Raw genomic sequence first — 12,907 nt, 5'->3', positions numbered from 1 at the left:
TATTGTTGTGGGTTGCTACAGAGTGGATTTCAACTCACAAAGACCCCATGTGACAGAGTAGAATTGTCCAATAGGGTTTTCCTGGCTATAATTTTTATGGAACCAGCTTATCAGGTCTTCTCTCATAGAGCTAATGGGTGGGTTCAAATTGCTCACCTTTTTGTTGGCAGCCAGGCACTTAACCACTGTGTCACCAGGGCCCCTTAACTCCCTATTAGAATTGGTTTCTTTGTGTGTTTGTGAGTGTGTTTTTGTTTTTACCATTCAGTCTGCACTATCTACATGCTTCCATTTAAAACAATGTTTACAAATATCCAACTCTGGCCAATCTCAGGGACAGTCACATCCTCGGCCAGAGGGGTGGAGGGAGGGTCAGCCACCAGATGTCTCTGAACAGTATTTCTGCCTCCCCCCACCCCAACTCGCCTAAAAGTTGAGCACCTAAAGCCATTCCACTAATAACAATATTTCTCAAGAAAAATGAAAGTTTTCCTAAACAAGAAGTTAACAATGTAAGTTTTTTGGTTGTTTAACCTATAAGTAAATGGAAGAGACTGCCCTATCACCAAGTCACTAACATAAAATATTACCAGAAAAGTGAAGTGTTTAGATACACACACGTGTGCACATGCATGCACAAGTGCACACACACACACACACACACACACATTTTTAAAACCCAGGGAACACAGAGCAAATTAACTAGATTTAGTTAATAACGTAGTTAAAATAAAATAAATCCACACTACGCAGGGCAAAGACACCACCAATTAGCAGCCTATTACTTCAACATGAATAATGTAAGTACCTATCCCCTGTAAGATCACTTTTAACAGGAAATTGAATTTAGAAAAGCTGTAAATACTGCTTTTTAAATTATCACATAATTTTACAACACTACATTCACTGGCCTTTTGACAAGCCCCAAAATATTTAATATAAATAAATTTTTAACAGATACAAAAAAAGAAAATGTACCATTCTATAAATTTTGCTTTCAAAATCTGTTTAATAAAGATATTTTTAACTCTGTAGTTAGTTCCATTTTACATATAAATTGCTGCTCAAAATTGTTAGAGACTTGAAGATATAGATCATGGAAAACCTAGAAGTTCTTTTCCACTAACAAGAAATTTGAAACTAAACAGGACTTAAAATGATGGTTAGTTTTTTAGTTACATTTACCAACCATTTAGGAGCTACACACATACCTCAATCTTCTCCCCCAAAGAATTTCCCACAGGGAAAATAAACAAAAGAGAAGACAGCTTCTCTCATGCTCTAAATTTAGTCACATTTTCCTCACACAGGTGAAATCTTCTATTTATGAAATTTTCTTTTATCAGGTCAGTTATGCCCAATACTCCTTTCCTCTGTTGATCTTTTTTAACTTTCATCCACCAAAACAACTTCCATTAAAAATAAAACATTTTCCTATTACTTAATCTTACATCCACCAACTTATTTCCAAAAGGTACCACACAGCAGTGCCAAAAAGACTGAAAAAGGAAATCTAAAAGGTTAGTTTCCTAATGTGCCTTTCAAAAATATTTTGTTGTTTGAATTAAGAAGCATATTGTATACCTGATCCATATCTAAAGTTGTTTCTATCATTTCCTGAAACTTGGAGAAATCAGAACGAAGATCAATAAGAGGAGTCACAAAAATGGCCAATAACAATGACTGGTGTTTTCCTAAAAGAAAGCAAAATGAAAAATAAAGTTCAATGATTTAAAATAGAAGACTACAGATCACAGAAATTCAACTGAGATAAGGAGCATCATTTGATCCAAAAAGCATTATTTAGGTTATTATTCACTCAGGAATTTTAATTCGAATGTGTTTGTTGTTGTTGTTGTTATGTGCCGTCAAGTCGGCCCCAACTCATAGCGACCCCTCCTTGGGTTTCCGAGGCAGTATCACTACGGAAGTAGGATTGCCCAACCTTCCTTCCGAGGAGTGGCTGGTGGGTTTGAACCGCCAGCCGTCTGGTTAGCAGGCAAGTGTCTTAGCCACTACGCTACCAGAGCTCCCTCGAATGTGTTTAGTTCTCTATTTTATAGGAAGGGAGATGATCTTGCACTCGAAGTTTCTACTGATAAAACACTGCTTCCCCTGCCAGTCTGTAATCTCCTTCACACAGAGTGCCAGGAATGCAGAAACGGCAACATTAATTACAACTAAATGAATTTCATTTCTTTGCAGATTTAATAACTCAAGTCAAAGCCATTAAAGAAATTTACCTTATATTCCTGATTCCCATTAATAATATAGTGTTCCAATTAACAGAGGCTAAATCAAGTCAAATATTTACACAATGGAACTTTGCTTACTGCCATTTAGCAGTACTTAAACAATGGACTCAAACATACCAATAATCATAAAGATGGCTCAGGACCAGGCAACGTTTTGTTTTGTTACCCACAGGTCACCATGAGTTGAAGATGACTTCACTGGCAACAGTCTAAGAATATATGCTGGAAAATCATGTGAGGAGTACACGAAGCAACAAAGTCTACAGTGTAAAGGACCTAAGTTTAAAATTAACAGCCAGAAATCTGGGTACTCCTTACTGGCTTCTGTGATCTTGAGAGAGTTAGTCTGAGCCCCCATTTCTTATCTGTATAAAGGAAACAACAATACCTACTCAGAAAAGGAATAATTAACTACATAAAATACTTAGTATAGTGCTTAACACATACACAGCAGCTCAACAGCAGTTATAAACAACAGTATTATTATCTGTAATAACACAAAGATTTCCTTTCTGATCTCTAATAAATGGCTTTAGAATTTTATGAGTGATCCCTAGCACACTGCATTTGCTCCAAACCAATAGTTCCTCATCTTTTCCAGAAATTTTAGTAGGTTTTGATTTAGGAAAATAATGATGAAAAGCTACCATGAAGTCAGCAAAATTATTTTAAGAAGTCATGTTTATTATTAATCACAAGAGCATTGACACACATTTAGAAAATAGTACATATGTATGAAACACTATTTAAACAGCCTATAAACAACACTTTGTTCACATAATGTCTATTGTGCTACAATGCCTGGTTCTTTGTTCCAAATTAGCTCATACACTACTGGTGAAGAGGGAAACGATGTCAACAAAACACAGAGACGTCATCAGTTTATGCATGATTTTTTTCCTAGCTCATTAGTATTTCGAAGTGATCAAGGGCAAGTTTACGCAAACAGTAACTTTTAGCAATGTATGAAAACCTAAGACAAGCTGGCAAACATAGTACATACGTGCAGCACAAAAACATTTGCTAGTATTTAAAAAAAAAAAAGACTGAATTCTATACCTAGTTCAGATTTTTAATTTTGATGAGTGACCTCTATTAAAAGCAAATGCCCTCTAAGACCTACATATAAAAGGAGAAGAAAAAGAAGCCCAGAGATTAAGGCTACAAAGAGTCACTTGTGATGCTGGGTGCAAATGCCATGAAGATTTATAGAGGCTACTCGTTTTACTCTACCACTGGTCTATCAGTTCGTCAGACTGTGGTGGCTTGTATGTTGCTGTGATGCTGGAGGCTATGCCACTGGTATTTCAAACACCAGCAGGTCCCCCACGGTGGACAGGTTTCAGTGGGGCTTCTAGACTAAGACTTGGAAGGAGGACATGGGGATCTACTTCTAAACCATGATCTGGCCAGTGAAAACCTTATGAATAGCAGCAGAACAGTGTCTAATACAGTGCTGGAAGATTAACCCTCAGATTATAAAACACTCAAAATAAAACCAGGGAAGAGCTGCCTCCTCAGAGTAGAGTTGACCTTAACAATGTGGATGGAGTGCAGTGTTAGGGACTTTCATTTACTGATGTGGCAAAAGTCAAAGTGAGAAGAAACAGCTGCAAACATCCATTAATAATTGGAAATTGGCATATACAATTTATGAAATCTAGGAAAATGAGAAGTTGTCAAAAATGAATTGGAATGCAGAGATTGATTCTAGGCATTAGTGAGCAGAAATGGACTGGTATTGGCCACTGTGAATCAATCATATATTGAAAAGGAATGGTGTTGCATTCATCATAGAAAAGAACATTTCAAGATCTATCCTGCAGTACAACTCTGTCAGTGATAGGATAATAACCATACGTCTATAATGAAGACAAGCTAGTATCACTATTATTCAAATTTATACATCAAACATTAATTTCAAAGATGAAGAAATAAAAGATTTTCACCAAATTCTGCAGTCTGAAATTGATCAAATATGTGATCAAGATGTACTGATAATTACTGATGACTGGAATGTGAAAGTTGGAAATATGGGAGCAGCATCAACAGCTGGAAAATACAACCTTGGTGACAGAAACAATACTGTATAGAATTTGGCAAGATCAATGACTTATTCACTGGAAATACCTCTTTTTCAACAAAATAAACCTCCACTATACACATGGACCTCTCTGGATGGAATATGAAGGAATCAAATCAACGATGTGGACTAAGGTACATCTGACCCAAGCTACAGTCTTTTTCAATTGCCTCATATGCATGTCGATGGCAGTGAGTTTGGTTTTTTTAGTTTCATATACATGCAAAAGCTGGACAATGAATAAGGAAGAGTGAAGAAGATGTCTGTGAATTATCTCATTGTTGAAGAATATTAAATATACCGTGGACTGCCAGAAAAATGAACAAATCTGTCTTGGAAAAGTACAGCCAGAATGCACCTTAGAAGTAAAGATGGAGAAACTGTGTCTCATGTACTTTGGTCATGCTATCAAGAGGGAGCAGTCCCTGGAGAATGACATCATGCTTGGTAAAGCAGAGGGTCAGTGAAAAAGAGGAAAACCTTCAACAAGATGGACGGATACCGTGACTGCAAAAATGGGTTCAAATATACCAATGACTGTGAAGACACTGCAGGACCAGGCAGTGTTTTGTTCTGTTGTACACAGAGTCACTATGTTAATGAGTTGGAATTGACTGGACAGCAACTAATAACAACAGTAACTCTTTTTATTAAAGTTTATTAATGTTTTTGTTTAAAACTTTCCATAGATTTGAGGTATTCCCCAACTCTGTATTTTCCATAAGCTCTAGTTTTCTAGCTGACCTTGAAGGTAAGGTTTTTCAAGAATGCACAAGTGGTAGTATTAAAGAAATACCTGTAAAAATTTTAGAACCTGTGTGCCAGTCTTAACATGTCCTCTAGTTTTGAACACATAGGCCCAACTTGCTATAGCTCTTCTCAATCTGTAAGCCCCCTTCTGAACTCACCCTGCTCAATTCTGTATGCTCTTGCTAGCATCCTGAATTCCTTTCCCTACTTACAACTTGTATTCCCCCTAGGTGGCACCAATGGTTAAGAGTGTGACTATTAGCCAAAAGGTTGGTCTTCGAACTCACCCAAAGCACAATGAAGACAGGTCTGGTGATCTGCTTCTGAAAGATAACAGAGCCTTAAAAACCCTACAGAATAATTCTACTCTACACATATGGGGTCACTATGAGTTGCAACTGACTTGATGGCAAACAACAAAACTTGTAACTTGTACTGAAGCCCACTGTCAATTTCCAACTGGGTTCTCCACTAGTTGTCACAGCCCACAAAGTCCAACCTGATCCACTCCAGGCTCTTAATGACCACAGACCCCTTTAACTCAGACTAGGACATGAACACAAAAAAGAAGTAAATTACATTTGTATTTTCTCTGACTTCTCACTGAAATTTAGCACTTCTTTCCATTATTATGTAAGCAATAAAACACAGTAGTATTACCACTACCTGAAGCTTTGTCAGAAATCAAAGTCCCTGATATCTTTTCCTACCGTATTACAGCTTTGGGGGATTTCTTGAAGTATTATTTAACCTCATTATTATTTCAATTTAAAGGAGGTGGCAGACTTTCTACCAGATAATGTTCTTTAATGCATTAATAAAAAGGACACAATTCTATATCAAGAACTTATTTTATATTTGATAAGTATATTTCACTATAATTGATTTCTTATATAACTCTATATGTGTTTTATTTTATATATTTAAAAACAGTATTCTGTGAAGAGGTTCAAAGGCTTCATCAGAAGCCAAAATGATCCACAACACAAAACAGGTTAAAAACTTTAGATAGGTCCCACCCCTCAGACCTCAACTTCTACTAACATTGCTCCTACTCTCGATGTTTTATGCTCAACCACTCTAGTTTTCCTTCACTCCTTCAGCACACCCAACCTGTGCCAAACCTGTTCCAAACATAGGGCACCTACAGTGGTTTGTCCCACCAGCCTTTCTCCAGATCTCAACAGCTGGTTCCTACTTACTATTCAAATGTCAGACAGCAATGTCTTAAAGAGGTCTTCCTTGACCACCATCTAAAATACCATCTAATGTCTCCCATCACCCTAGCCAAGTCATTCTATCACATCAACATAATGTTTTCATTATTGTATGTTATTATTATTTGAGATTTTTGCTCATTTATCTGGTCTGTCTCCCTCTATTGTTACTGTTGGTTTCTACCAAGTCAGTTTCAACTAATGGCGGCCCCATGTGTACAGAGAAGAAATGCTCTATAGTATTTTCAAGTCTGTGACTTTTGGAAGCAGATTACCGAACCTGTCTTCCAGGATGCCTCTGAGCAGGTTCAAAATGTCAACCTTTTAGCTAACAGCCATGCATAACTATTTACACCTTCCAGGGGCTCACTCTACCCTATCCACTATGACAGAACCTCCACAAAAACAGGGATATCAGCTGCCACATAGATCACTGTATCTCCTAGAACAGTATGTGGCACAAAGCAGGAAATTGATATTTGTTGAATGAGTAACTTATAAAGGGAGCAAGGAACTGATGAAGCAGATCACTGGTCATGAGCTTTGATACACATACTTATCTAGCACATATATCAATGATCACATAGGGAAATAACTGTTAGCTTCTTAAATGCATCAGAATGTGAAATAGCCAAGTAATCAAATAATAATTTTTGTAAGAACTCCAGATTGTAAGTACCTGAAGATTCACTATGATTCCTTCAAGATTTCATTTTTATGAATGCAGGTATGCACCTCATGAACTGTGGCCGTGTTTAAGTCAATAAGCCCAAGTATTTACATTTCTTTACCAACCTAAAGCACAAATTTAATCATTATTAAAAGTTTCATCATCAGTTACTATTTTAAAAAGTACAGTGAATTTCCAGACAAATTGAAAACCCACAAGCCTATCAAAAGTAAATGTTTAGTTAAGATACATTCTGGGAATGCTGCCCAGGCCTTTTTCTAAGTCAAAACCTTTACTGGTGAATCAACAGTAATTCTGGGACTTATTTTCTCCACCTTGCCTATGTTCATGCCTTTTATTCACAAACTGAGAAAAACACCAAGGAGGGCATCTTTGGTGAATTTACAAATGTTAACCTGTAGTTACGAAAACACTAATAAAAACTACTTTTGCATCTGTGTTAACAAAAGAAAAAATGGTATACCTTCCTGTTATATTATTTCAGAATTTTCTTGTCACAGCATCTATCAGAATTATATTTTTATTTGTGTGCTTGCTTGTTTAATGTCTGTTTCCCTCACATTCTTTAAGGGCAGAGACAAGACTTTGGTTTTGCTTCCCGCCACAGCCGCTAGCAGTGACTGGAACATCGGGCGGATGCACGTGTTTACTAAGCCTCTTCTTCCTACTTCTGCTTCTACTTCCTTATCTTCTGTAATAGCCTCTGCATACCTATCCTTTTGTTATGATGTTATGCAATGAATGAATTTTTGAGAAAATACCTTGAGGAGGCCCTGGATGGCACAAACAGTTAAGCATGTGACTACTAACCCAAAGGCTGGCAGTTCGAACCCACCCAGAAGCACCCTGGAAAAAGGCCAGGTACTCTGCTTCTGAAAGGTCACAGCCTTGGAAACCCTATGAAGCAAAGTTCTACTCTGCAACACATGGGATCACCATGAGTCAGAATCAACTTGACAGCAACAGTTAACTGATTGATTAATATATCTTTATCACTATAGACTGAGGTAAAACAAGGAAGACTACAAGTCTTCAGGATCTCTTAACCACAGTGGCAAGACAAAGCACCTAGAACTTCCACAGCCATTCATCACTTATTAAGCCTTTCGTAGACTTAAAGATAATAAAGTTGAGGTTGCTAGGTAAACTGGCTATAACTGCACTGAAATTACTGGTAATTATCTTTTCTCTCAACTCATTTACAATATTTTATTTTAAATAACTGAAAGTAACTGGAAATGGCTGGCGAATAAAGACTACACCAAGACTTCCAAATCAAGTTAAATGAACAATACTAGAAAACTAACTCTATGACAGCTCTGAATAGCAGCTCTGAGGCACCTCAGCACATGTCCTCCTGACACCATCTCAGACCCAAGATGCAAGATTAGTCACAAGCTGTATCAGTTGACTTTCAAATGAATTTCTATGCTTGGGAAAATCATCCTAAAATCTAAACTAAATGAATATTAACATTTTTCATTCTATTAAGAAGTTTGGTAAAAAGGATGTTACGATTAACAAAGATTTAAGCAATTTATTCTATGCTTATTTTCTCTTGATCAATTTTACATAAATTCCTTGTATTATTAATTCCAATCTATAAGTCTTATTAAATATAATTAAACTTTATCTGACACTTTTAATAATGTATTTGTGAAAAAAACCTCACTGCTGTCGAGTTGAATCCAACTCACAGCAAACCCTCCTTGGGTTTCCGAGGTGGTATCTCTACGGAATTAAATGGACCAACCTTCCTTCTAAGGAGTGGCTGGTGGGTTTGAACAGCCAGCCTTCCAGCTAGCAGTCAAATGCCTTAGGCACTATATCACCAGAGCTCCCATATTTGTGAAAAGGGTTTAAAAATCTACATAGGTGAAAAATAAGGCTGGTAAGTGTCAGGCGGGAACACAGCAGGCCAGGCGGGGGTGAATGAATTACAAGAACTGGTCAAGCAAGGGAGCGCCTGACCGCACCCCACACCAAACCCCAGCACCTGACCCTTACTTCTGGAGAAAGACCCCAACTATTTCCTGCCCACTATGCTAAGGAACTCTGGTAGCATAGTGGCTAAGACACTTGCCTGCTAACCAGATGGCTGGCGGTTCAAACCCACCAGCCACTCCTCGGAAGGAAGGTTGGGCAATCCTACTTCCGTAGTGATTGTTGTTGTTGTTGTTATGTGCCGTGGAGTAGTGATACTGCCTCGGAAACCCAAGGAGGGGTCACTATGAGTCGGGCCGACTGGATGGCACATAACAACAACAACAACATGCTAATGAAGTGCTTCAGCTCTACTTCCTGCCCCCATGCTGCTAATGAGGTGCTTTAACTTCCTTGGTTCCTGCAACAACATCCCCTGCTCTCAACCCGGTCCCTTGAGGAACAGGAAAAATATCACTATAAAAAATCCTTTCTCCTCTCACCAGGGCAGCGCGACTTCTCTGGCCCCTCTCAGGGACCTGTGAATCTCAACCTGGTCCCTCTCAGGGACCCATTCGCCCAGGAACGCAGAATAAAAACTTCTCTTTAACCTCACTTTTATGCGTCCTCTTCTCCTTGCCGCAACCTTACACTAAGATACCGCTAAAATAAAGTTTATAAGGGTGGGAGGGAAGGGGAGGAAATACTGCAAAAATAAAAATTAAAAAAAGTTTACAATATTCTTATTAATGTAGAGCTAGATCCACCAAACTACCAAACTATCTAAGAAGAGACAGGTAAAGTACAAGTAAATCAGGATAAAATGTCAAAATAATTTAAGCCTTCCCCTGTGGGCCAGTACTTGGTCTCCTTTTCTTTCCTTACCTCCCCTGCCTTCTCTCTTTTCAGATTCCCTGGTAATGTAATCCCTTTTGTTAAGTAAGCACAGGCACTTGTGATAGTCTTCTCATTGCTAAGTAAACGTTCTCTGACACCACCCCCTCCTTTTCATTTATTGCTACTGTCATGCTGACAAAATAGCACTTTTTTCCTTCTATGCAGCTTTTCTCTTCTGACTCCACTGATTTTTTAAATCTTTTTTTAAAAAAAGATTGTTGTTAGTCCTATCTTGTGTTAGTCCTATCTATATGTTGTTGTTGTTGTTGTTGTTATGTGCCGTCGAGTCAGCCCTGACTCATAGCGACCCCTCCTTGGGTTTCCGAGGCAGTATCACTACGGAAGTAGGATTGCCCAACCTTCCTTCCGAGGAGTGGCTGGTGGGTTTGAACCGCCAGCCGTCTGGTTAGCAGTCAAGTGCCTTAGCCACTATGCTACCAGAGCTCCCCTATATGTTAGCTTGTTGTTAGTCCTATCTTCATAGGATTATTTGCCATTCCTCTCTCACACATCACTTCTTACAGCAATTTTCTCATTTGATCTTTGGTAGAACATTATCTAAATGTCTTCTTTCCTTTTTTTCCATTACTACTGGATCATACTCTTCATTAACTTCAATCTTAATCTTCAATGATAAAAGCTTTTGCATTACAATTACATTCTTGGGCCAATGTTGTGTGTTGTTGAGAGTGGACCCGAGTGGACCCAACCCATCCCATAGCGACCCCTCCTTGGGTTTCCGAGGCAGTATCACTACGGAAGTAGGATTGCCCAACCTTCCTTCCGAGGAGTGGCTGGTGGGTTTGAACCGCCAGCCTTCTGGTTAGCAGTCAAGTGCCTTAGGCACTATGCTACCAGAGCTCCTACTTGAGCCAACAGTCTTATTTATCTCTACAGGTATGCATCAATTAATGTCCATAATATGCTCTGTGAAGTAACGGTGCTATGCGATTTGGACATTGGGTGAACACAACGTCCTTGTGGCTGTGACTGTGGCTGCTGCTATAGCTGCTGGAGGAATGGCCTGGAGCAGAGCAAGGGAGCACGCCCTTGGTTTCCCACCGCTGCCCAGAGCCATGCCCTCTGCCTCAACCGCCTATATACTACCTGTGGTCCAGGGCTGCAAGAATCTGGGTTGGGGGTCTTTAAAACCATTAAGAAGAGGAAATCAAAACAAAAAGACAGCCATTTTCCCTTTAAAAAAAAAAAAAAAACTTACGGGATCACGGATATATATATGCTGATAGAATATGGCTGAACATATTAAGCAACACAATCTGTACATCTTTGTCCTTTCATTCAAGCCACCCTGCACCCAGATCACACACTAAATACTTCCAACAAAATGTAGTAACTAATCACAATAGAAAGCAAACAGTCGATGTTGGTAAGAGTGCAAAGAAATTTTCATGCAAATCTTGTGACTGGAATTATAAATTAGTACAACCTTCCTAGAAGAGCAATTTGTTAACATTTATTATATTATTCACCTTTAAAACGCAGGCCAAAAGGGGTAAAGTCTAAAAGGATAACAAAAACTTAAGTAGTTACCTTTCAAGAGTTGAAATGGCCACTGACATATTTACATGATTACTTTTAATAATTACAGTAAAACCTACAAAAGCCAGAACTTATGTAAGGTGGAAATCTGTCAGGAGGAGACCTCCAGTATTTTTCACTAAATGGAGCAACAAAAAAATTGTCAAAGGCGGAAAATGTGAAAGATCCGGAAAAGCAAGGCAGTCCTGTCATATTCCAGCTCTCACAGGTCTCACTTGAAAAGAAAAATACATAGTCCAGTCCAGAAATTCTAGTTTTAGGAATTTTACTGACAGAAAATGAGAAAACGAAAGCACCAGAGAGATACAAAAACTTTTAACAAAGTTTCTGCATAATAATTTTCTGGAACTTTAAAATAATAACAACAGATGTTAGCTTATAGTGAATTAATATTAATATTTAAAATAACATCAAACAATAAAGATTAATTAAATAAACTGTGGCAACTGATGATTAGTATCATACTCTTCACTACCTTCACTAACTTCCTCACTTACCACCATGGTCAGGTTTCAAAGACCAGATTGTTATGTAAAAATCAGCATTATGCAAAAATGGAGAATGACCACATAAGATGACAAAATGGAGGATGACCACATCAGATCACAAAATGGAGGATTACATTATTAATAACTGCCAAATTACATCATTATGTAACTGCCAAGCCCAAGACCCAGCCAAGGTGACAAATATCCTTAATTATCAGTCAGTGGTACGCTCACCTCACAGCTCAGCATTTGTTGAGAGATGTGTGTCATTAACACATAAAATAGATTTTTTTACTACTGTAAATTCAAAATGTCAAATAATAAGATGGAAGTAAGTTAGCAGTGGGTGTATATATAATTATCCCACCAATATATTCTACTTCCTTGTTAACTACAGCCAGTTCTGCTATAATGTAATACTTGCATTTCTAAAAATCAGTGCTATATGCAAAATCACATGATAAAAACCACAGAGCTTACTGGGCTAAGGGCTTTAATCTTCAGAAACTCCATCAGTGACACATAAAAAAGACAGGAAATAATAGAAATGGTAACACAGTTTTACATTATGCTAAACAGTTAAGAGATACATAAGTACTACAATAAAAAGGCACTTTACTTTGCACAAGACCTAAGGTTTGCTTCTGGTAGGGAACTTCCAGAGGGCTCCAACTTGTAAATTATTGTGAAATGGGGGAAGGAAAGTTTTCTGAAATGGGTTGCAAAGTTTTAATACCAGATGTAAATGAGTATGGCTCATCATCACACAGTGAAATGAAGTTAACTCCAGTTGTTTGAGGAGTGTGTGTGTGTGCATTTTGTGTATTCTTACACATCTCAATTCATCTGGGTATAGTTTTGTGCATTACCTACTGTTTCTTGCAGCAAAAATTGTGCATGTTGTTGTTATTTGCCATTGAGTCAGACCCGACTCATAGCAACCCCTCTTTGGGTTTCCAAGGCAGTATCACTACGGAAGTAGATTGCCCAACCTTCCTTCCAAGGAGTGGCTGGTGGGTTTGAACTGCCAGCCTTCTGGTTAG

General features: G+C 38.2%; 1 protein-coding gene across 1 annotated transcript in view; it reads right to left on the bottom strand.

Moving 5' to 3' along the window:
* The window catches only part of MSH2 (mutS homolog 2), a 144,221-nt gene that overhangs the window by 37,800 nt on the left and 93,514 nt on the right, over nucleotides 1-12,907 (bottom strand). The window contains exon 8 of the mRNA XM_007944406.2: nucleotides 1,585-1,694. Within this exon, the coding sequence (XP_007942597.1) occupies nucleotides 1,585-1,694 (110 nt within the window). The remainder of the gene's footprint in view (nucleotides 1-1,584; nucleotides 1,695-12,907) is intronic.

This window comes from Orycteropus afer, unplaced genomic scaffold (genome assembly GCF_000298275.1).
Source record: "Orycteropus afer afer isolate SDZICR_OR568_19922 unplaced genomic scaffold, OryAfe1.0 scaffold00124, whole genome shotgun sequence".
NCBI lineage: Eukaryota > Metazoa > Chordata > Mammalia > Tubulidentata > Orycteropodidae > Orycteropus > Orycteropus afer.
The sequence above is the reverse complement of the archived record's forward strand: the minus strand, read 5'-3'. Positions and strand labels throughout refer to the sequence as shown.